The sequence below is a fragment of the Podarcis cretensis genome (assembly GCF_951804945.1).
Source record: "Podarcis cretensis genome assembly, chromosome: 15".
NCBI lineage: Eukaryota > Metazoa > Chordata > Lepidosauria > Squamata > Lacertidae > Podarcis > Podarcis cretensis.
In genome coordinates this window covers 42,944,748-42,970,869 of record NC_137185.1, presented here as the reverse complement: position 1 = coordinate 42,970,869, position 26,122 = coordinate 42,944,748, and the positions used below count along the sequence as shown (strand labels likewise).

Here is a 26,122-nt window from a genome sequence, read left to right as displayed (position 1 = left end):
CTGTAACCTGAAGCGTATGTAACCTGAAGCGTATGTAACCTGAGGTACCACTGTATATAGAATTGGAAAGCAAAAGGCTTCAGCTTTTTTTCTGAAAAAGCACAAAATGCCAAGGAAGTCTGATAGTTACACTTGTTGCCTACATTTCTATAATATACTTAAACACTCAGGGCCAATTACAATCCTGGGTCTTTGGGGGGTAAAGGGTAACAATAAAATTAGATGTGTGGGAATCTAAATAGGCTAAAAAGAAAAGAAAATTCAAAGCATGAGCAACATGTGCAAGAGCAACTCCCCTCCTTAAATAGATGCTCCTTGACCAGAGCACACCTGGGGGATTCCAGTCAAAAGATTATGATTAATTTCAAATGCATCCTCCCACTCCACAAGTCTGGAAGAGATTCTAATAAGGCACAATTAGGCTAATATCTCTCTCTCTCTCTCTCACACACACACACACCACACACCCCTTCATGCATGAGTGAAACCAGATGCTGCTTTCTAAGATGATAAAGCTTGTATTTTATGAGATGTTCACACAAATGCCACTTTAAATTATGAACATGTTCTTTCAAGTAAAAAACAGTTTCTATAGCCAGAAATAAGGACATGACAGCATACATGTTATCTTTCCAGCACGTGTCCAAGCAGTGTTTCAGTCTCACTCAATTATTTGCTGCTACAAAAGGATCAATAATTACTGTCAGGCCCAGAGACTGAAAGCCACACATATATTAACTCTCTGCTGCAGCACAGATGGTGTTACCAAGCACACCAGGTGGACTGCAGGCAAGGCCAACTGTGCCATGTTATGAGTGCATTTCCCAACACCAGTACAGTACAATGGCTAGCCAGGTTTGCTCCATCACAATATTGCAAGAATACTGTACATCACAATGTTAACAAACTGAAGAACCCTCTTTTCAGGGGGCGGCTCAGAACCTCAAGATCTATTGCCCTGGTCAGCATATTTTACAAAATATCTTTAAAAGACATTTGAACAGAGCAAGGGCTTCAAGACCAGCCTATTGGGACTGTTCACTGACACACTCACAGGCAAGCCAAGACACCAACGAAAGGCTCTTTAACACCTTCATTCCCAGCGTGGACAGCAGCAGAGGACTGGGTGGAGGCCTCGTCTTGCAATGTGCATTTGCTTACAGCGGCGAAGGGTTTATGAATCCTGCTGCTGACTCTCACTTTGCGCAATTCTCCCTGGGTGCTGGTTCCTCTGTGCAGGCCAAGACACAGCAAGGGGCTTAAGAGCACCAAGGGAGAGTTCTGTTAAAGCCTATGTTGCTGTTCACACCAGGAATGAATAGATTAAAGAACCCTTTGTCTGATGTCAGTGTGGCTCTGGGGCATACGGAGTGTGTGGATCTTAGGGACAAATGAGATATCCTTAGGGCTCCAATGGAGAGCCTCCAGCCCATGGGCTCAATTAAGTCTACCGGGCCATTTCAGCTGAGCTTACCTGCCCAACACTAAACATCATATGAGTTACAGCCCAAAGGGGGTTTCAGGCATTGTCCATCAGCTGCCTGTCAGGATGGGCTGTGCATAGCACTCTGCAAGCCCTGACATTCAACTGATTAAGTCTGTGCTTTGCAGGCTGGGCTTCTGCCCACAGTCTGATTTCAAACCATGCAGGCAAAAACGGGTCACCCAATGTCACTGTGGGCACAAGAGGTGCGGGAAGATAATGGTCTGGCCAGCCAGCCCCATCCAGCTCCCCAGCCCTGCCTTACAGGATGGATTATTGGTTAATAAGATTTCCCTCACATCCACAGGAACTTTTTATGAGCTGGCTTACCATATATTGAGAGAACAATCACAGTAGTTGTGTACAGAACAGTGGAGAACAGACTAGTTTGCTTCCTTCCCATTTATTTATTTATTTACTGGCATTAAGTCTTCCCTGCCCCACCCTTTTTGTTCCTCCCTCCACAACATCTCCCCTCAATGTCAAAGTGCATTTACTTTTAAGGTATGAGTTTTTAAAATAATTTTGGCTGATATTCCCTCAGTCTAGCCAAGCGGAGCTGACCCTGCTTTCCCCCCTCAGTTTTCCAGGTACAGGTGACCTCTCAATTCCAACACCGCAGCAAGAGACTTGGGCAACGGTTTCTAGGGATGAGAAAAGAACCCTGAGGCAAAAATGATGGCTTTTTCTTTAGCAAGTCCTAAGACCAGTGTTCAGCAGCTTATAAGGCTCCTGGGATCTTCTGTGGCGGGAGGCCTTCCTCGATCCAGAGGGAAGGGGACGGGCCGCTGTGTAGCATTCGCCGGTGAATCCGTCGCAATCGCAACAAGTACAGCAGGATGGACAGCAGCACAACAAAGAAGCAGGCAAAGAATAGGTAATGGTTGTAAACAAAGGAGAAGCTGCGCCAATGGGAGTGATTGCCTCGGAAATTCTCCTGTTGGATGTCCCTGGGAAAACAGAACAAAATTATTAGCATGAAAGAAATCTTACAGCAATCCACACCTCAGCAACTCAGCCTCTGCAAGGGTGGAAGAGATGCCAGAAGAAAGCTGAGAGGGCAACTGAGGAATATGCTGATTTTCAAGTGGGAAGAGCCCCAACTCCTAAACTACCCCTTAGAACTTTATGCGGGGGGGGGGGGGAGTTGTGATGTCAGCGGCTGTAACACTAATTTCATCTTCCTCTTAGACCAATTCCTTTCATCCTCTCAAACCTATCTGAATGCCTAGCAACCCAACAGCAAAGGCTGCTGTGCTGGTCTCGAGGAACAGGGCACACAGAGGTGAACAACAACTAGTGTTTACCATTCCATTTGTCCTCTATTCCCACCATCTGGTGGGCAACTCACTAGCTCTACATGATGCTCGGAAAGCATCACAGATGCAAAGTTTTCTGGAGAAAATTATCCACTGAAAGGGTTGTGACTGGTGACTGGCTCTTTTTGAACACCACACTTAAGAAAAGCGAAGCCATACCTCAAAGGCAAAAATCGTGTTCGATAGAGAATGGCCCCCAACGTCCATTGCACCTCTTTGTCATAGACCTGCAGTGCAGTTTTTAAGTTGCCATAGTTTACAGGAAAAGAGAAACCATTGTGAAACACTTCATACATCCAGGCTGACTTAAAGCATTGATACCTACAAAGAATAAACATTAAGAAGTCAACTTCTGCTGTTTTTAAACAGAAGCAGAACTTGTTAAGACATAAAAAGCACAGCCTAAAAAGAATAACTGAATTCCCTTGGTCTTGTGCATTTACATATAATTGCATATTCAAGGGCACACTTTCTACTTAAACTTACACAGACATTCTCTAGATTGCAGCCAACAAATGAGGCGCTTATATGGAATAGATTATTAAGTTTTGCTATGACAGAGGGAGTGCATCTGCTCCAGCAGGCTTGAACATTAAACCCAAGAGATAAAAAGGTGGGATGAAAGCTTAGGTATTGGCTACTTTAACAAGCCTTTCTCATGTTAATTTTCTAGACAGCATTGTTGGACTTTCCAGGAATAGATAAGGTAAAAGGTAAAGGACCCCTGGATGGTTAAGCCCAGTCAAAGGCGACTCATCCCGCTTCAGGCCGAGGGAGTCGGCATTGTCCACAGACAGCTATCCGGGTCATGTGGCCAGAATGACTAAACCGCTTCTGGCACAACAGTGTATCGGAAGCCAGAGCGCACGGAAACGCAGTCTACCTTCCTGCCACAGTGGTACCTATTTATCTACTTGCACTGGCATGCTTTCGAACCTGCTAGGTTGGCAGAAGCCGGGACAGAGCAACGGGAGCTCACCCCGTCCCGTGGATTCAAACCACTGACCTTCTGATCAGCAAGCCCAAGAGGCCCAGTGGTTTAGACCACAGTGCTACCCACTCCATTTTTCCAGGAATAGCAGCATTTAACAGATCTGGCACTGCAGATCCGAAAAGTATAAGCCTTTTTCACTAATCAGTCACCTTCGGGAACACTAAGATATGATTCATAAATTCACTGGATCATTACTCTCCTCCCGAGATGGAGGACGTCCCCTCACTACTCCTCCAACATGGAGGTAAGAGCTTGTGTGAACCACCAGATGTGCAATGTGATTTTATGGAAGCCCAGCTTATGTGGGGGAAGACCGAAGTTCACGGATCAGGCATTTGCATTACAGTCATACCTCATGTTGTGTTCCACTCATTACCGACTTTCATCTTATGAACGCGGCAAACCCGTAAGTGTATACTTCCAGGTTTGCCGCCCGCGCATGCGCAGAAGCGATCTTTGTGCATGCACAGAAGTATTTGATTGCGCTGTGCACATGCGCAGAAGAGGCGCTCAAGTTGTGGACTTTTCGGGGTGCGAACAGCAACTAGAGGTACCACTGTACTAACCGGCGTGTGTAGGAGGTCAGCCCCATTGTGGGGTGGGTCTCTCTCCTCCACCACATGGGAACTGCAACAGTCCTAGTGGTTGTTTGCACTAGAACTCTGTTATACGAAATAGTTATAAAAGTATAGCATCCGCTACATGCTTATGAAACTGTACTCGGTACTCAACCACAGTTCCAAAAAACTCTGCAGTTTATGACTAGTAGTTCAGATGGCAAGAATGAATGCTTCTGGGCCTCCTTGAAGTGTTTCCTTCTAGGAACTACTGGTACAATTTGTTCTCGGCTCTTCTCTCCCCAGGAAGGATGCTCAAGCAGATCCAGCTATGAGAGAATATGAACACTCACTTCAATCGATGAAGGTCTGCATGCGAGGCATAAAGACCACGGTCCAAACGTTCCCTTAGGACTGACCACTTTGTTGCACAATAATCCTGAAAAAGAAACACAAAGAATGTAAATATCTACATTTTGAAGGCAATGTGAAAATATTATACACTTTTGGAGGCAAGGAATGTAATGAAATATTGGGGGCTAAGAAAATTGAGGGCTATTGCATTAACCAGAGAAGCAGTGCAGCATATTGGACAGAGTGTCCAACCTCAATTAGGAAGAGCAGGTTCAAATCCCCTCACCATGGGAAAATGCACTATGGTCCAGTCACCGTCTCTCACCCTGACCAACCCCAACATTATTGCAAGGATAAAATAGAACGGTAGGGAGATATTTCTGTATTTATCTATCCTTTATCTCACAGAAATTTTATCCCAATCATCTACAAATCTCAGGGTTACAAAAACTTAAAAACAGTAATATATCCATATTTAATAAACAAGAGCTGGTAAAAATATGATTAAAACTATTAACATATATCCCAAACTGCCTAAGTACTTAAAACTAACTAGGAGCGGACTAATAATCCCCCAAATGTCTGTGCAATCAAACAGGTATTTGTCAGGCACCAAAATGCCAAATGTGTTTGGCATACTTCATCCACAACTGGGCCACTACCAGAAAAGGCCCTCTCCCATGTCACTACCAAAGCTATTGCCCGTGGTGGTGGGACAACAAAAAGGGCCTCTCTGCCTTGGTCTAAAGAACTGGGGTGGCTAATTAAGGGAGATGCATTATTTCAGATATCTGAGCTCACCAGAAGATGGACGTAAATATTAACAACATTTTATACAGCAATTTTACATGCAAATTGCTTCATAATCAGTGGTTCTTGAAGTCACTCTACAATGTTGTTAGCTTTTTTTGAAATACACTAAAGCATATGGGAGCAAAGTTAGTGACACAGCAAATGGATATGCAAGGCTGGAGAGAATGAGAATACAGGAAGGAAAGAGTAGGAAAAAGGGTTTTTTGGTAAGGCATCCAACCTTCACTTGTTTTTACTTTCCTATTTTACAGACAGGAAAACTTAAGGCTGGGAGACAGTATCTTGCCCTAGGTCAGTGATTCTTAACTGGTGCCCAAAGGGGGGGGGGGGCATGAGCTACAAATCTTGGGGGTGGGGCATTCAGAATTTGTGGGGGCAAAGGCAGATTTTAGGCAGCCCTTTCTCCCTTCTGCCAGCCAGCAGGGAAGGGTTGTTACACAGTATAGCGCTCACTGTGTTCAGAGGATAAAATTAAAGATAATCCTTTTCAAAACTCTTTAAAAAAGCAGCATGCAATAACAGTGGCGTAGCGTGGGGGGTGCAGGGGGGGCCGGCCGCACCGGGCGCAACATCTGGGGGTTAGGGTTAGGGGGCGCAAATCCACGGGTTAGGGGGCGCAAATCCACGGGTTAGGGGCGCAAATTACTTGCCTTGCCCCAGGTGCTGACAACCCACGCTACGCCACTGTGCAATAAAGAGGAGTCAAACATGAATGCCCCTCCCTGCTTTGGGCCAAGCCCAACAAAAAGTAATGCACCTCCATCCACTTACAATGAGACTTAAATATGTATGAAGAGCTTCCAGGAATGAAACAGGGTGGGGGTTATAACAGGAACACATACAAGGGAGAAACAGGTTCTCTAAATAAAAAGAAAAGTGTCAATTGGGCTCAAATAAAAATTTAGCACCTTTTTAAAGAACTTGCTTCTCCCTTGTCAGTATGAGCTTTCAGAGCCTACTAGCTCAAAATTACATCTCTTTCCATCTCCACCACCCATCTCTGCTCCACCACTATGAGCAACTGCATTATCCCTCATCCAGGCTCCCTCCAGCCACTCTTCTTGCCCGAACCTCTTCCCCAGTTTGATCACAGTTAACTACCACCCCCTGCTGTTCCCTCTCCATGAAACCGAAAATTAAGGAGTTGGCTGGTGAGGATTTTATTGAACATATGCAGGAAATCTGTGTATTGCATGTATATGTCTATACCTCTGGAACCCACCCTGTTACATATCATACAAGCGCTGTCTCTATTGTCCTTTTTGGTACCAACTGAAGACCTTCCTTTTTCAAAAATCCTTTTAAGTGAATATTCCCATCTCAGTTTGTATCTGTATTGGTTAGGAAATCTTTCTTATTGATGGGTTTATTGTCGATTGCTTTGGAATGTTTCATGGAAAGCAATTTGTAAATGAAATAAATATACCTATATAGCAGAATGTTACCTTAATGATAGAAACTTAGGACTCTCAGAAACAAAACTCTTCAACATCAATCACAACTCATGTACATGTGTCATAAAGAGTAGCATTAATTTCATTATATTTTGCCCTGCCCTCCTTTCAAGGAACTCAGGGTCATATAAAAAGCACGCTCGCTCTCTTACACACACACACACACCCCACCACCACCACTGCCAATTTCACTTTCACAACAACCATCTGAGGCTGGTTAGGCTGAGAGAAAAGTGATTGGCCCAAGATCACCAAATTAGCTTTGTGGGTTCACTGAGATGATGATCCCTAGCCTCCCAGGCCCTTGGTCTGACAATCTAGCTGCCCCTTCACCACCCAAAAGCAGAGGACCTTTTACCTTTGCAGCTTTAATAAACTTAGCAGCAATGTACTCTCCTCCCATCCGCAATACATCCTCGGTACAGTAATAGAACTCCGAGAACCCATAGAACTCGCTGTTCTCAAAGTGCACAGGAGGTTGATAAATGCCATTCAAAGAAGTCTGTGTCTCATTTGTCTTATTCATGAAAGGCTGAATAACATCACGGCACAAGTGAAAATCTCCTGTCCCTCGAAGATGCATCTTCTGCCCATTCTGCTGGATTTCATCCTCAGCATCCAAAGGCAGGCAAGGGTCTAAATAGGGGGTATCAGAAGTCATACCAATCTGTTTGCCTAGAAGCCTGCAAAAAAGATTGAGCAAAGTTACATGTGCAAAAACCGTTTGCAGGATACCAGATCGCTCTGCCTTGGAGAGTGGTCCCACCTAGTGCTGTGTCAGGTGGGCAGGCACAAATTGGGGAAAGCAACACAATGGCAAAATCTGTGACTTCTAGTAGGCCTGTGGTGGTCAGTGCAGAATGCACTACAACATCCTTAAGAGAGGACCGTTCCACCTGTGCTTAACATCCCTGACAGACAAACATCCCACCCGTGGAGGGCCCACCAAGCCCTGAGGCAGGCTGTTCCAGTGCCACACAGCTCCTCTCATGAGAAAGCTTTTTCTAATGTTCCTCTTGCATGGATATGCGATTGGGACGCTGGTCAGCAGGGCTTGCTGGCAGTCCAGAGGGTGGTAACATGAGAACAGGGTCTTTTCTGTGGTGGCTCCCCACTTCTGGGCTGCCCTCTCCAGGGAGACTCACCTGGCACCTTCATGGCATATTTAAGCACTAGGCAAAAGCATTTCTCTATAACCAGGCTTTGGCTGAGTAAACATTATACAGCCTTTTAAATCTGTTTGTGGGAGAGGGGTTATTGGTTTGTTTTTGTTTGTTATGTATTTTGTGTTCTCATTTTGTGAACCGCCCTGTGAAGGGCAGTATATACAAACTGAGTAAATGGCAATATTAATCATAATGATGGCTGGGAGATAAGTCAGATAAGGAAGGGCTAGGGAGACACGTAGCAGTTAAGAGTGAGGCTTCCAAGTTCCTTGGAACTGAGGTGTGAGGAAAGGGGTGGGGGCAGAGTGAGCCTGACTGGAGTTCCAGTTGAGCCAAAGCCCTCCAGGGAGAGGGTGCTGGGAATGAGCTTATAGAATCATAGTATTGGAAGGGACCTTCATGGTCATCTCGTCCAACCGCCTGCAATGCAGGAATCTCAACGAAAGCATCCACCTTCTACTGAACAATCTCTAATGAAGAAGAGTCCACCACCTTCCAAGGGTGTCTGTCCCACTGTCAAATAGCTCTTACCTACATGATTACTGCAACCGTCTGAAGATGTGCCCATCTCACTGGGGAAGATTTAAATGTTGACATGTACAGGAGGGAAATCATTTGGATCTGGAAATCAAGTTAATCATAGAATATTACCTGTTTCTAAATACTGTGGTGGTAAATATGCTGTCTGCATATCTCTGCCGGGCAGCATTTCCACCAAAGCCGAGGAAAGTTGCCACATAAACTCGGTACACATGTTCAGTTTGGTGAGCATCACACCCTAGATTAAACTCTGCAAGTAGGTTCTTGGCCACCTCCTCCTGCAGATCCCAAAACACGAGATTAAAGAGGCATGAACAGCTCTGCTTTGTGTTGTGTAGCACTTAACTCTGAATAGAGGGAAGTTATTTCAAATCTGCAGCTCTCTAAACATTTTCACAAGAACTTTCTCTAGAGGAACTCTTTGTACTTAATACCCAAGTGTCAAAGCGGGGGACCTCCAGATGCAGTTGGACTACAACTCCCATCATGTCTGGCAATCAGACATGCTGGTTGGGGCTGATAGGAGTTGCAGTTGATTAACATTTGGAGAGCCCCACATTGGGTACCCCTTGCTAAAGAAAGTGGCACCAACACCCAAAACTCTGCTAGTTGACCAAATCTGCACAATTTATGATCCAAACTGATTGCAGCCACCCATGGGGGAACTGTACATGTTCTTATATTCACCCGTTAACTCTTGCCTCTTCTTTTCCTTCCCTCCCTTTGACATCTTTACCACATGTAAAGTATAAATTTGTTTTCAGCCTCTTAATGATGTGTCCTCTTAAGCCAACTGGCAGGTCATATTTCACGTGAACATTTTAACCAACAGACAGAGAATGCCTCTGTAGAAATAGTCTCTGCAAGGGGCAGATATATTAACTTCTGAATGCCCTGGAATTATTACTCCCTCCATGGGACAGAGAAATCTTTGAGGAACATGCATTGGGGGCAGAAGAAACGTAACCTGGCGCAAACACCACTTAATAGCCCTAGAGGTTAGTCTCTAGAGCAAAGTCCAGCAAAACATCCTTTCCTGAATTACTTTTGAAATTACTACAGAGACTATTTCTACAGAGGCATTCTCTGTCTGTTGGTTAAAATGTTCACGTGAAATATGACCTGCCAGTTGGCTTAAGAGGACACATCATTAAGAGGCTGAAAACAAATAAAGGATGAAGCGTGTTTAAGTAATTTATCAAATAAAGTTATCTACAGCTGGGAGGTTCTCCATTTCTGAGAGGTTTTCATTTTACTGTGATCTATTTTCAACCCTCCATCTCACTGATTAATGTGTTGCTTGAAAAGCGGAGCTACATGGCTGCCTATGGGACCGAAATGTTAGGAATGCACTGCTTGACTCTTAAGATAGGCAAGAACCATGTGGATTTCTGAGAGTGCACCGTGGATGCTGAATTTTAAACTATTTTAAACCACATACCAATAGCAAACTTAGTTGGTCTCTAAGCTGCTACTGGAAGGATTTTTTTAAAAAAACCATTAACTGTCAATGTCATGCAGCAATTATTCCATAAGCAACTGTTAGAAATTAAAGTGGAGATGAGTAAAATGGTTTTAAAATTTTTATTGTGTAAAGCCGAGGCTGGAGAAGTTACAGAATACTTGGAGAAAATGCTGGTGGAGAACTGCCAGAAAAGGAGAACGGAATGGTAAAATTGGAGACAATAGAGGATGAAATCCAGAGAACATCCACACAGATGCCTGAAGGAGTGAAATAGCCAAATGCTGGAGTTATGATGTTGGAGGAGGTGGTGGTGGTGTGCATAGATGGAGAGACTAAGAAATATCCTGAACTGGAAGAGATAAAGTTGAGAAAGAAAGGAATGTGATTGAAACTGGAAGAAAAAGCTACTACGTCTCCTGCAACATTTTTGGAAAAAGAATGGAAGAGGAGAAAAATTCTATTAAAAAAAAAGGATTGACAACCAATAGCTAAAAGGAAATGGGATTGGAAGATATGAATTTGGGAGTGGATTAATGACTATATAAGAACTAAATAATTATGGACTGTTGTGTTAATACATAACCATAGTGAAGAAATTCTGGAACGAATAAGGACTGAATGTTTCTTAAGATTGGAGGGAACAGGAGACTTCCAGGTTAGCGCCTCTGGCAATGGCGGAATTCCTCTGATCGGGAGGCATTTACTCCGTGGAAACAGGGTCTGGCCGCCACGGCGAAGGCGGAGACCCACTAAAAATCACAGGCGGGAGAAGCCTGTGAACCTGGGATTCGGCTGGCACCTTTTGCGCCTCCCCTACTCGCGGGGAGACCCGGTTTCGGGGATCCGGAGCGACGTGAGGTGAGTGGCGCGGTGCTTCGAATTGATTGCTTCTTTCACAGAGTGAAGCCGCATTGCTGTTGCCGGAGAGCACTGACTTTTTCCTGTGGACAATTCGATTTAAACAACTACCCGTGAGTAGAACGGAAAATTGGATCTATAAATGTCTTAATTTGGCACCGAAACGGGAAGGTTTCAAACAGGAAGTCCGCCTTCCCCTTTTGTAAATAGATTGAAGCAAAGACGCTACAAGCTAAGTCTTGGAAAGTCTTTCGCAAAGGAGTAAACTTCCATCGATTAAAACTACTAAACCCCCCTTGGAAGCAGGAGAAGAGGGGGGAAATTTTGGATCGCGCAAACCTGCAGGAGAGAGTGATGAAAATTAAATCACCACCGCTCTGAACCTGGAAAGGGGCTGCCAGTAAGATTGGACGTTTTGAAGTTCATTGGCTGTGAATAGAACATATCTTGACAGTTAGCTAAATAAGAGAAGTATATTGTTTCCATTGTCCTCTTCTGCGTTTAAAAAGGAGGAAAAGTAACTGAAAATTGAAACTATATTTACTGTTTGAACTGTGCTTAAAAGGATTGACACAAATAGAAACTGTTTCCCTCTAGAGGGAGCCTTTGAAACTGTTATAAGAGCTGAGCTGGGGAAACCAGCTGCAAGATAAGAGACTGTGAGAATCAGGGATTGACCTTGGGCTATTTGAGAATGTCGACAGAAGAAGCTTTAGTGATTGCATTATGCAAGATAAGTCACTCGTTGGAACAACTCCACAAGAAGACAGATGTTATGACTACTAAAATTGATAACTTGGGACAAAAAGTGACTAACTTGGGACAAAAAGTGACTAACTTGGGACAAAAAGTGAACATCAATACAGAAATTATTCAGGATCTGATACAGGAATCTACTTTGACAGGGCAAATTGTTGAGAAGGCGAAGGAGAAAGTTGCTGTTGTTGAACCTAAAGTAATACAAGTGGGAGCCCCAGCCTTACAGAGGCAAATTGAGGACTACAAGTTGAGGCCTTTTATGATTGAATTTAGAAAAAGTCAGATTTTGAGGATCGGAGCCCTGCCTGGACTGGAGAAGGAAAGTTGGATAGATCCCTTCATGCAGGGATTTACTGACTCTTGGGATTTGGACTTGGGTCGTGAGGAGATTGGAGCTGTGGGGGCCTTTAGATTTGGAGGAATTTTGAAACATGTCCTGAAATACCTTATGGGTTTTAGATTTAACCATGGAGATTTGGTTGACCTGTCGAGAAGGAATAAAAGCATTGCTAGGTTGGAGCTTCCCCGAGATCTGCTCTTCAGTATCAAAGGAAGGAAAATAAGAACAACATCAGTAGAAGACAAAGTAAAGTGCATGTATAAATATGAAGAAGACCTGCAGAAGGGACTTGGAAAAGAGTTAAGAGCCTCGGACAGAAGATCACCAGGTTGATGGACTATTTGGAATCGACAAATGACTGGCAGTATCCGAGACCAGGGAAAAGAGATGGTGGAAGAAGATTGGAAAAAGTTTTAAAGTTTATTTTCAGAAATAGAAATATTGTAAAATTACTGAGTGTTAGAAAAATGTTGGAATGAAATCTTATGGCTTTAGTTGAAATGTTATAAGGAGTTAACCATAAATAAGCATTATAGTATTAATGGAAAATAAGGGTAAAAATAAGTTAAGATATTTATATGACAGAAAATAGAGAAAGATGGAAAGGAATTGCTGAAACAATTAATAGAAGTGGAATACAAAAAGGGAGGTGAGAGGAGGTCGATGAAACAAGGGTATGAAAGATAGAGTACTGAAATGGTATGATGTATGTTTTTAAATTGTTTTTGTTTTGTTTTGTTTAGGTCAATGTGTCAATGTTGTGTTTTGTATTGTGTATATATTGTATTGTATTGTTTTTTCCCTTTCTTGTTTTTTTTTCTTTTTTCCTTTTTTCTTCTCTTTCTTTTTTGTAAGTTTTAAAAGCAATAAATATTATTTAAAAAAAAAATTGGAGGGAACATTGTGATGTTGGACTAGAGGAGGACTATTGTTGACTCTTACAGATAATAATAATCGAAGAACCTCCTTTGGACTTCTTGCAGCGAAAGAAATGAACAGGAGAGTCCCAGATGGAAAACTAGGGGGAAAAAAGCCCTTAGCAGAGGAAGGAACAGCTGGATACTACTCTAGATTGAACATCTGACTGTTTTGAAGAACTATTGTATATATCACTGACAGATGGATAGTTGGAAGTCCTTTTTATCTACTTTTTATTTTTCATTTCCACTTTATTCTTTTCTTTAATATTCTTATTTGTTTTCTTTCCTTTTTCTTTCTGCTTTGCTTTGGTCTTTTGTATTATTTGTGGCTCTCTATTCAGGGTTAAAGAGGGGCTAACATGCCGATGAAGGTTATTGATAATTGACAAAAGAACCTGCATGAGGCAGGGAAGAGAATCTCCCAGGTGAGAGCTGGGATGGTTCACGTGTCTCTGTGTGTGACAAGTTAAGATTTATCTGTGAAAGAGGACTTCGTATTCTTTTTTCTTTCTTTCTTTCTTTCTTTCTTTTTTATGTTTATGTTTTTGTTTAGATTAGTTGGTTTTTATTGCAATGTATTAGGAAAGATCTGAATAAAACTTTATAAAAACAAACCAACAAACCAAAATAAATAACACCCACAATCCATACACCACCGCATATTCCCACCAGAAGTGTCACAATTTAAATGGCACAATTCAAAATGGGGGTTAAACACCAGGAAAAGTTAACGGTTGTGTAGCATAATTCAAGGACATTTGTATTAAACTGACTGATGAAATGAATCATGTACAGGCAAACTGCTTAGCTGATGGGACATCAAGATGCAACCTCCTCTCGTCTTGGGGTGAAGATGTCACGTAGTGAAGCACAGAACTCATAACACGCAAAAGAAAAATAAATCAATGGTATATGGATTAAAACACAGGAAAAAAACAAAAGGAAAAGAAGGAAAAGTTGTACAGATAATAACCTGCTGTGAAGAGGCAAAGCTTACAGTTTTAGGGACTTCGTATGCTATTTGAGTTGACACACCACCCATGTCAAGTATACCCACAGTCCTCTTTCGAAGAATGGCTTCCTTGTTTTCACTGCCAGGAATATGCACCTCCACTACAGCATCATCCTCTGAAAGACAAGACGTGAAGGATGTTGAGATGTGGGGGCAAACACTTCTGAGGATCCGAATTTCAAACATTTGCACTGCCATAGCTTGGTATAACGTAGCAATGGCAACCCTGCATTGGCAGCCTAATGCCAAGAGTTTGCTAGGCTGCAGAGTTGACAAAAACATGCAATTCTTGGTATAACACTCTTGAGGAGGACTCCCGGTAAGCTCTCTGAGCATAGTGCCCCAATAATCCGACATGACAGCCATAATGACAAGAGTCCTGGAAGGTAATAGGAAAGTTAGCTTGTGGTGGGAGAAAATATGTGCTATATATTTTAACAGTATTAGGAAAGAAGCTTGGAGTAAAACAGGAAATGTTGCAATGTCATTCTAAAGTAGACATATTTAGAATGACTTGTATATTGTTTTCAAAAATGGTAACACAGAGCTGGGAAAGATACAGAAAATAGCAATGAGAATAATACAGTATGGGGTTGAAGCACTTATTCAAAGTCGCCTCCATACCTCTCAAAAGCTAATGTTTTTGGGACTTCCTGGTGCATGTTTGTGTATACACACACACACACACACACAGCCTTGTTAAAACTTCTGTAGCTGAAAATATTTAGGGTATTGTTTTATGCCTTCTGTTCTCTAATAGACACACATATTTTTAGACTCTATATCTTTATTATGGATCAGAATCCACCAAGCACAGCTGCTGATCAACTTTCATTCACAGCTGCTGAAGGATATTGTCCACTAGCAACAGCCATCGGACCATCAACACCATTTCTCCCTTTGGTAGGCTACATAGAGTGATATTAAGACACTTGCCATCATCGGTATGCTCAAATCTTCCAAGGACAAAGTTGATTCCAATCCATGCATATACTCCTAGAAAATTTAAGAGAAAAAATTGTAAGTATTAAAAGTTATTGAGCTGCACCTTTAAAAATAGTAAACTTAATTAAAACAGTATTATAACAAGTGCCCAACAAGACTTGCCCTTGCCCAGTCACTTTCACCCCGGGAAACCAGATCTTTACCACTGAATCGGAGCAAATGCCAATCAGGTTTACTCTGGATTGATGTTTGCTGCAATTTATTGCTGAAGAGCGGGTTTTCTGGAGGAAAATGGCAGGGCAAGGGTAAAACTGCATTCTAGGCACTGGACAACTACAAGTCTGGATAAGCCCCAATAAACTTGAGTTGTATGGAAAACTACTTTCCTTTTAAAAAAAATTATCCAGACATGCTACTTCTCAGGTAGATGGTTAAAAAAAAGAAAAACAACAATTCCTCACTGGCCACAATGATGTATGAAAAAAACAGAAAATTCCAGCCTCTCCAAGACCTTCTAAAAATCTATGTACAGTCGTACCTTGGCTCTCAAACAGAATGCATTCCAGGAGTTCATTCGACTCCCGGAACAGTTAAAAAATCAAGGCAAGGCTTCCGAATGGCTGCAGGAGCGGAAGCCACGCTGGACATTCAGCTTCTGAAAATCATTCGAAAATGGGAACACTCACTTTCGGGTTTCGATCATTTGGGAGCTGATTTGTTCGGGAGCCAATGCGTTTGAGAGGTACGACTATATGAAAGCGCTCTGCCCAGCAATTCCAAATGTTGCCACCAGAGTGTGCTCTTGCAGCTTTATAGTAAAGGTAAAGGTAGGGACCCCTGACCATTAGGTCCAGTCATGGCCGACTCTGGGGTTGCGGCGCTCATCTCGCTCTATAGGCCGAGGGAGCTGGCGTTTGTCTGCAAACAGCTTCCGGGTCATGTGGCCAGCATGAAACACCGTTTACATTCCCGCCAGAGCGGTATCTATTCATCTACTTGCACTTTGAGGTGCTTTCGAACTGCTAGGTTGGCAGCAAGACCTAGGCTCTGTGGTTTAACCCACAGCACCACCCGCGTCCCTCCAGTTTTATAGTACAAGCCTGCCAATGAACAGCTATAAATAACAGAACACGATGGCTTAGCTAAAACGGGCATGGGGACTCTGTGGCCCTCTAGATGTTGTTGGGACTCCAATTTCCATCATCCCCAGAAGGATGATAGGAGATGTAGTGCAACATCTTCTCGAGGGCCACAAGGCACAGGAACTATGATGAGGGGAAAGAGGTGTATTGCTGGAAAAAACAAACAAGGGATAAAGAAAGGCTTACAAAAAAATAAAGATTCCAGTATCTGTGATGTGTGCAGTTAATTAAGCAGTCAGCTAAGCAGACAAAGAAACACCTGGTGACTTATTTATGTTTTTCATCAAGTTTTTATGCTAATTTTCTTCTTGCATTTTGTACTCTGCCTTGATTTTTTTTTAAATCAAAATATAGAATATAAATATATAAATTTTAAAAAATAAGAGAAATCAAACTAAGGATGCTACAAGAAATACAGATGAGTTGCAAAAAGGGCATTTCACACAATGTACCATAATTGTATTTGAAAATAATGGAGGGGTGTGGGGGTAAACAGTGTATGGTTATTCAAAGACATTTAATGGTAAAAGGACCCCTGACCGTTAAGTCCAGTTGCAGACAACTCTGGGGTTGTGGTGCTCATCTCGCTTTACTGGCTGAGGAAGCCGGCGTTTGTCCGCAGACCACAGACAGCTTCCAGGTCATGTGGCCAGCATGACCAAGCCGCTTCTGCCGAACCAGAGCAGCACACGGAAACGCTGTTTACCTTTCCGTCGGAGCGGTACCTATTTATCTACTTGCACTTGAGGTGCTTTCAAATTGCTAGGTGGGCAGGAGCTGGGACCAAGCAACAGGAGCTCACCCCATTGTGGGGATTCGAACAGCCGCCCTTCTGATCGGCAAGCCCTAGGCTCTGTGGTTTAGACCACAGTGCCACCCACGTCACATTTAGAATCTGCTTTATTCAGATCAACTGTTGACATTCCACTGATGAATCCCCAATAAAGCCCTTTCTCAGCCTCTCTTGATACTGCACCAATCCAGCCGATTTTATTCTTCTATCATGCAGGGAAGACTTCTCATCCATTCATTCTCCTTCCCACCAAATATATTCTACCTAGAAAACCAACCACCAAACTAACACCCTCAAACTCCCTAACCTTGCTACATCCCTGGAGTTTTTTAAAATTTATAGTAGAGAGGAAATGTAGCAATCTAAGGAGCCCCTGCCCCTTCAAAATTAACTTCCAATTTGCCTGTGTTTTTTGCTTCTTAAAATTGGAGTGACCTGGTATCGACACAATCTGGTTGTAGGCTAACTAGGTATATAGACATCCTGGAAAGGGACATATTTCTGCTCTCCTCATTCTGTGTTGTGATCCACAGCATCTCTTACAATTGTGTTTCTTGTGGCAGTTCTTTGTCACCCACTGAAGGGGACCTGCTCCCTGGACAGACATTCCATCAGTTTAGTGAATGTGGTTTCAACCTTTTCAAACTTGTCTTTTTCAAAAGCAGTTCCTTACCTTCTTGCTTTCCTGAAATAACCTCAGCATGCGAGTCCGAAAACAGAAAATCAAAATGCACTGGGATATCAGTTAGCAGGTCTTCTAGTATTGCCTTTTGCTGGCTGCAAGATTCCAAATATGTTTAAAATACAAAGAGACCCCTAACATACTCAATTCTCTGTATTAAACTGTAATAGAAAAAAGATATTCAGTCACCTCTCTGGTAAGATTCTCATCCCTGCTGTACAAAGGATATACAGAGGTGTTTCTTTATGTTTTGCACGGGGTACATGTGCAGCAGCAAAGCTCAGAAGTGGGAAAATATAGTCACTGACTTTTTCAGGAGAGGTAGCAAATTCTGAAATGCCTAAAAAAAGCAGTGGAGATACATATGAGTATATATGCATACAGCAGAAAGTGGGAGAGTCCAACATACAAAAAACCCCTTATTATTTCAAAGAGTTTCTGATTGTCAGAGTTGTAAGCTGAATAACCTGTTTGCTTTTTTGGCAAATTTTCTGGGTAACATTCAGTATGCCAATCCAATTAAAGACAAAATACTGCCTGAGCAAAAGGATCTACTAGCCACTATAATTCATGTGGCCATAACTTTTACTACAAAAGTGATTTCTTGGTTTTAAAAAAGCCTGTTTCTGGAAAGGTCAAGACTGTTGTTGAAAAAACCCACAATATGTGAGCTGAGATTAGTAACATTATCTAGGCAAAAGGTAAAATACCTTGGCTCCCATGCTACAAAGGTTGTATTAGAATGGACCTTGGAATATGTTTTATTAGAGCATAAAAGGCATATATAACTGGAGTCTATATAATGGCCATACAACCAAATGGAGAAGAAAGGCCCCAAGACATCAAATAATCATTCCATCTATTTGAAGGAAGGCATACACAGTATGTTTGAATGCCAGGGAAAAGGCCATATTACAGGTACTTGAATGATGCATCTTTCAATTTATGTGTCAGGAAAAGCATACAGCTTGAAGTTTAATATAGCATCCTGAAGTTTGCACTTTTAATAGAACTGGTCCACGGATTCCAGATCCTTAAAAGCATTTCACTCATTCTGGAAAACAGTACATTTCATAGGTGTTTTTTTTAGTGTTCTCCATTTTTTTTCTATTTTATTTTTTTTCAAATTGGAAGTAAGTTTCACTAAACAGAGTCTTGTGCCTGAGTAAAAATACCTACGGGTATTCCCTGTAAATTTCATAAATATGCCAAATAGCATAATTTCACATGCTATATTGGCATTTTAGGCTACAGCAGTATTTTTTTAGCAAATATTGCATATAAACACAGTTCATTGATGAAAAGAAAAGTATGACTTGATCATATTTATTCACATAAAAAATAAGGACACTGAACAGATGCCACAGATCGAGTCTGACAACAAATAAAATCTAAACATAACATGTCAACTTCTATTTATTCACCACCTTTTTATATATATATACTCAAGGAAGCTTCCATGAAACAGTCACTGTTAGCTGACGTAACTACCAATAGGTCCTTCCTCAATTAGTTTTTTCTAAAGTTATAACCTTCCAGTTTACTGCATAGGCCAACCAGTGCTGAATTTCAAACCACAGAGAAACAACTCTTTGTTTTTATGTTACAATAACAAGCAGAGCTGTCTGCAAGAATGAGGTGAAGGAGGTTAGAATGAAATCAAAACTCTTGGCTATATGAACTGACTTCCAAGTAAACATGGGCAGAATTGGCCTGCACATATCATCCCAAGTAAAACAGGGATAAAACACAATGAAACATTTAATAAAATGAAACTGCTACATTTTTATAAATTACCATTCCTTTTAAGACATGCTGCTAAGCTATGGCGGGGGGGGGGGATGGGGGGACATGTTATGGCCTGTTCTCCAATACCTGGTTTAATTTTCATAACCACTGGTTTGCTGTTTTTGTCCCTCATTTGTTTGATGTCCAGCAAATCATGTGGGTTGCCATTGTGCCTCGGCCACCAATACACAAAGATCCTAGATCCACTGCTACCACAGTCCACCATAATACCATAGTTCAACTTGGGATTGTTGGTATCTGTAGCTTCTGTGTCGGTTACTCGAGCAAGATACCTGGAAGAGAGCATCAAAGTGTTGTTTAGCAGCAAATTTCACTGAAACCAGTGGGACTGAGCTTAAAGAGTCAACAAGCATAAGATCTCACTGCAAATTGCATTCAATTTATAGGGACTTAGAAGCACATTTAAAAGCAAAAACAACTATTCGTTACTTGTGTTGTTCTCAGATGCAAACAAACACTTTTGGAATATATATTTTTGTCTTACAGGATGTTCTTACCTGTGCAGCTTTTTGTCCCTGTAGCCATATTTTACAACAGAATAGTACAGCAAGAAAAATGCAGCAGCGAGCAACCCAATGACAATAATCTGCCGTAACGTGGTGTTTAATATTCGTGGACACCCTACTGGGGAAATGCTGAAGTGCCAAGAAGCAGGAAACAGACAAGAAACACTGATCCTGAAATTTAGAAAACAAAAAGATAGCCTGTCTGAAAAGGTACCTTACTACAGTATACTCACTGACACACAAAGGATCTAGTCACTGGATCTCAAATGTTCTAAGCCAGAAAATATTTCATAGTGAATTTAAGTAGATTGTAAACTCTTCAAATAGATGATTCTGCAGTTTCAAGAACTGAAGGAAGACTCCAAAAGTTACATTACTAACTCTTAATTCCTAGATTTAAAATGCTTCCCTACACTTTGTATGCATTTAGAAGATGTATACCTTGTCCTCCTATTGCAGTCATGATGCTCAATTACAGTAATTCTAAAACATCAATATCATCACTATTGACACTAAAGCAACAATCCAATATTAAGAACATTGATATGCTTAAGCAGATGAGTAAATGCAAGCTAAGTTTGCATAGCCCCCAATACTGCTATGAACACAAGTAGCTGCCTGGGGACAGAGGAGTGAAGCCACAAGGGTGGAGACTGCTTGGAGGAAGAAGAGATGATCAGGGGATATGGCTTAGTCACACAAAATGGTATATGTGGTCAGAAATTTCAGCTCCCACAGTGTAGCCTTCTAAGACACTGCTATATTCAAGAGTTTGTGTACTGTAGTTTCCGCTGTAAGTCAAGCAGAGCTTATTAGATGACCCTAGGGCAAGCCAAAATCCTCATATCTCAGACTCCAGGACTACAACATGAGGGGTACTACATTTATGGTATAGAGTTGCAGTAGATAGAGATGGAATCTTCAATTCATTCATCAGTTAGATTAACTTAAGCAATTAAATGCATTTTGATTTACTAAAATATGCCCCAATTTAATCAAGCTTTTCATTTCAGTTTGAATAAAATTACTTTTTAAATTGTGGAAGCAAGTACCACCATTCTTCTTGTGTGAGAAAGGGCAATGCTTCCTTTATGATACAGCTTGCTACAGGTTTGCAACATTTTTTCAAAGAACACTTTTAATTTATCACAATCTCTCAAATGCATATCTTATCAATTCATTTTTAAAGAGTTAAGTAGATAACAAACCTGGTAAAATATTTTAAAAATAATTTGTAAATGTGCTGTTATTTCCAAACACCATTTACCCAATTTTTATGCAATGCCACTGTGAGTCCTTTCCATTTAAGTCAATTTCAAGTACTCACTGCAGAATGCCCTTTGGCATCTAGTTGGCCAGTGTGAGAACAGAGTGCTAGACTAGAACGGCCTTTAGTCTCATTCAGCAGAGCTCCTTTTGTGTTTTATATTTCTTCATGTGCAATGGAAATTCAGCACCCTTTGTTATTTATACCTATTTGTATCTTGTATAGTTCAGTATTCAGCTGTAACAGTTTACAGTGGTACCTCAGGTTACATACGCTTCAGGTTACATACGCTTCAGGTTACAGACTCCACTAACTCAGAAATAGTACCTCAGGTTAAGAACTTTGCTTCAGGATGAGAACAGAAATCGTGCAGCAGCAGCAGCGCAGTGGCAGCAGGAGGCCCCATTAGCTAAAGTGGTGCTTCAGGTTAAGAACAGTTTCAGGTTAAGAACGGACCTCCAGAACGAATTAAGTTCTTAACCCGAGGTAGCACTGTACTTGTTAACAATGTGAGGTGATTTGTCTCCAACTGTACCTTCATCAATAAAAATAGTACAGGAAGTGTCAAAATTAAGGGAGCCCAAAGTCAAGTTTAAGTCTGTTTCATCCCTATCAAGCACTCAGCTTATTCCTTTCACCCCGACAGTATTCAGATACTTACCTACCCATTTCAAAACAGTTTGATCAGGCAAGGTACAGTAAGAGAGACTTCTATTGTCAGCCAAATGTTACAGATTCATAAGACACAAACATAATCCCCAGGACCAATGGTACAAATAGGAACTGAAAAGAAAAGATTGCAGTGATATTAAAAAGATGGTACTTTTATTCAGATCCAACATCTGATGAGCACAAAAACTAAACCAATGTAACAAATTATTAGCAATGATCCCTCATCTATATCCTACCCTTCTTTCAAAAAGTACAGGATGGTGTGCATGGGACTGTCCTATTTTAACCACACAACAATGTTGTTAGGCTAAGGATAGTGAAGGCCTCTCAGATACATCTCCAGCAACTCCATTCACCAAACCATACTGTGTGAGGACATGGCAATATGAAATACACGTTCTGAGGTGGTCAATTCATCTCTCATATCTGAAGCAAGTGCACTAACACAGTTACTCACAAATTGGAGATACAGGCAATTTTATTATTATTAAATTTATATCTCACTCTTCCTTCCAAAGAGGCCCAGGGCTAGCTTACACTACTTCCACTGAAGCTAGCAGAGCAATGTGAGGTTATGTAAACTTCCCACTTAACTGAATGCAGTCTGATGCTTGATGACCTTCCAGCATACATTTGCTGAAATTCATCTTCTGTATCAGTGCAATTTGATGCTGAAGCAAGCAACAAAACTGCTAGCTCCAGCTATAAATAACCAGCAGAACACACTGTATTTTAAATAACATTTCAAAACACAAAAACCCACATTATACAATCAAGGCTTTAACTGCAATAAGATTTCAAGTCTTATTACCAAGTTAATCCCTACTTTCTAAACAGAATTTGAAGCAATCGGCAGGGTGTATGTAAAGAATATATATGATTACAACTTTACAAACTAGAACCTTGAATCAGAAACAAATTGGCTGCTAGCAGATGCAACACTATCAAAATATGTTCAAAAAATCCATTTCATGCATGTATGAGAATTGCCTGACATCACTATGACATCAGTTGAAGCATGTTCTTTTGCCCACATTGTTTGATTTCAAATTGCATGGACAAAGGCACAGATTTTGATGGTGTCACTCAACATACTGATTGGCAGCACCTGCGAACCTTGCTTTCAGCATAGATCAATTGCACTCAGAAGCTCTGTTTTGGGAGCTGCCTTTGGGGCAACATTTTAAAGGTACCACATACAAAATTTTGCCTGCCAAAGAATATTTAGAGGAGAATTTAAAGGCTTCCAACTATTTCTCTGCAACTGTGTTTTACCTGTTCCACACCTGATGTCATATCAGGTACGGGGCAGGTGGAGAAATGGTCTCATGGGCCAGCGGTTTCCCAACATTGTTGAAGGCATTAATGCAGACTCTGCAGTCTTATTATGAGTAATTTCCACTTAACAATTTATGGTTTGAAATGGAACTCCAAGTGTGTGTGTTCCAAATTATGACACCGCAACATGAAGTACTTATAATTACTTACCTCTGAAACGTTGTGACCTTCCGGCAAACTATGCCAGCTATTTATTACAAATTACATATCTTAATAGTTCCATGCAAAGAATGCTGGAAGAAGCCATATCATGCAGAAACTAAACGGAGAATAGAAGAAAAAGCAAGATATTAAAATGGGATTTTCATTAAAATCAGCAGATCTGCTGAACTTAAAAACCAAGTTACACTGTCAGTATAATACCCTGTTGCTAGGTTACATTTAACAGCACAATGAAGCAAGTAGATCCCAGACTTGAAAGGATGGGGGCCTATGAGGAAGAAAATATGCAAAAAGGTTCGTCTTTCACCTCAGGATTAAAGAATACTTCGTTTTTATTACATGTCTGCATGTTATGTAATGCATGGGCTTCTGTGCTTTAGGACATTAAGAATTACCTTGGCTGCATCTAACTAAAGTCCCTTGGCTGAAGCATACCCTTGCTAGCCTCTTTTTTTTGCTAAACTACAAAGCTCCCAATGTTGCAACTTTTCGAACTAGGGGAGCTGATGCAGCAGCTGGATAATATGCCCTTTTCTGCACTTGGTTCTTTCCACATAACAAGCATGAGATTTTTAGGAAGCTGACGGCTATAGCACAGGGACAGGGGACCTATAGCCCTCAAGGTGCTGCTGAACCACAACTCCCATAATCCCTGAGTACTGGCTATGGGGCTGATAACAGCCCAACAACATCTGGAGGGTGACAGGATCCAGCCCAGCACACAGTTTCCAAGAGCCAGCCAGCTGTGGGAAGCTGCTACCCACACTGCATGTTTCAGCGCAGTTTATACGAGCTCTTCTCTCGGTTTACCCCTGAGAGCAGCCTGGCCCGGGACAGCCATTCCAACAGAGGGGCGCCACCCACCGCAGCGGGCGCTTCCCGCACGGCTTTCCCGCAGCTCCGCCGCCGAGGCCCAGTTACCGGCGCATCGCCGTGGACCCCACACCAAACCCTCCTTCTCCTCAAAAATGGCTCGGAGAGGCTCCTCCCCCGCCGCCGCCGGGAACCTGCCCTTCCTCCCTCGCCTTTTCAGACCCGGCGGAAGGGAAGCCCGCGGCGGCAGCGGCGGCGGCGGCGGCACTGGGTGGGCGTGAAGGAAGAAGCCAGGAGTCCGAGCTGGCGGCGCAACATACGCGCGCGCGCGCGGGCTGCCCTCCCCTCCCCGCCAAAATTCACCTCAGCCGCCGCCTCTGCGGCTTCTCCGGGCCGCTCGCCGGGCGCACAGCGACACCTCAGCCATCCTCCACTTCCGGGTCTCGGAGGACCGGGCGTCGGAAGTGACGTCAAATGCGATAGCCGAACGGGGTGGGAAGCAAGAGCCGCCTCAACTGTAGAGTTGCAGGATGAAGCAGCGCGCGCGCGCGCGGTCGCCTCAGGGTCCCTTTGGGCACACTTCCGGTGTAAACATAGATCTACAAACACAAAGAAAAGGAAGCGGGGAATCTCTTTCATTTATCACATTGATATGCCGAGATGGCGACTGGCCACGGGCGCTCCTTTCGCAGGGCATCGTGGGAGTCTGGCTCGGCGCAGGGGGTGATGGGACTTTGGCTTTGCCTCCGCTGCTTTAAGCCGTGGATCGGGCCCTGGCGGCTCCGGAACCGAGGAGGAGGAGCAAAGCTTTCCCCGACTGCTCGGGCGCCGCCGCCGCAAGACTCCCTTCGAGTGCATTTGCCGCAGCCGCAGCTTTCCCTTCCGTGCAGGGATAGGAAGGAATCGACGCGGGGAATTTACTTTTTTTTTCCAGGAAGGAGGGAAAAAAGAAGGAGGGGACACCCGGATTTGAACCGGGGACCTCTTGATCTGCAGTCAAATGCTCTACCACTGAGCTATATCCCCTGGCCTGTGGGTGCAGAAGAGCTAGTAAGGATAGTTGTGACATCTAGTTCTTCCATCATTTCACTTCCAGCCTCTTCCAGTAATAAACTGATTGGCTGTTGTCGTGGTATTCCCTGGCTAACTATAATCATGCTTAATTTTGTATTCTGCACAATAAGTAAGTGCTTTGCTTTCTTCTGTGTGATGGGGGTAGAGCATTTGACTAAGGAACCCCCCTCCTCAAGTAAGGCTTTTAAGTCTATATAGAATCTAAAATTACTTGACTTCACTGCTGATCACACCATAAATAACCCAGTGTTTTCTTTAAAGGACAGTGCTGTAGTGGTGTTGCAGCATAGGCTGTGAGGAGAGCTTAGTCCCTTTCAAAAACAAGTGTCCCCTCATTTTTGGCTGAGAGGTAGAGTGCATACTCCAAGAAGATCACGATGAGAGCAGAGAACTCATTCTTCCTTTGATTTGATTTTGTATTCTGTGTGATAGGTTGGATTATTTTTGTATATGTGCGTTTAACTCAATAATCAAACATATAACTGATGATGGGAAAGTTCCCTAGTTCAAATCCTGGCATCTCCTCATAGGGAAGGAGCTCCATTGTAGAGTATTCACAGAGAGCTACTGTTGGGGAAGGTGGACCAGCAGTCTGACACCCTGTGCAACTTCACATGTCTGCGAATCTCTTCCTCAGCCTAGTGCCCTCCAAGAGTTTTTGGATTCCTGCATTGCACGGGGTTGAACTAGATAACCCATGGGCTCCCTTCCAGCTCTACAGTTCTATGATTCTCCTATCATTTCTGAAGTCCTGCCGGCCTTTGGCTAACTGGAAGGCACCAGGCTGGGGAAGACCATAAGGAGAGTTTGTCATACAAGTCTGCTTTAAAAATGTACTGCTGCTCATATGCAGCCTTACTGCATCCAATGCTGCAGGATGGTTTG

The 26,122-nt window shown here is 42.5% G+C and overlaps 1 protein-coding gene across 3 annotated transcripts; it reads right to left on the bottom strand.

Moving 5' to 3' along the window:
* Positions 1 to 498: 498 nt before the first annotated feature.
* Positions 499 to 24,648, bottom strand: ENTPD4 (ectonucleoside triphosphate diphosphohydrolase 4). 3 transcript variants are annotated; one of them, XM_079955060.1, is made up of 14 exons: positions 24,527 to 24,648; positions 23,339 to 23,447; positions 21,840 to 21,961; positions 19,903 to 20,082; positions 19,472 to 19,677; positions 17,786 to 17,936; positions 17,588 to 17,691; positions 14,971 to 15,030; positions 14,020 to 14,150; positions 8,792 to 8,958; positions 7,333 to 7,657; positions 4,707 to 4,792; positions 2,962 to 3,123; positions 499 to 2,433 (listed from the first exon to the last, which is right to left on the bottom strand). In XM_079955060.1, the coding sequence occupies exons 3-14, from the start codon at positions 21,845 to 21,847 to the stop codon at positions 2,205 to 2,207; spliced, it is 1,809 nt and encodes a 602-aa protein (XP_079811186.1). In that variant the 5' UTR covers positions 21,848 to 21,961; positions 23,339 to 23,447; positions 24,527 to 24,648; the 3' UTR covers positions 499 to 2,204. The 3 variants fall into 3 exon arrangements, with proteins under 3 accessions (XP_079811186.1, XP_079811185.1, XP_079811187.1); XM_079955059.1 differs by having other exon boundaries at positions 13,996 to 14,150; positions 24,527 to 24,647; XM_079955061.1 differs by having other exon boundaries at positions 13,996 to 14,150; positions 21,844 to 21,961; positions 24,527 to 24,647.
* Positions 24,649 to 26,122: the final 1,474 nt, after the last annotated feature.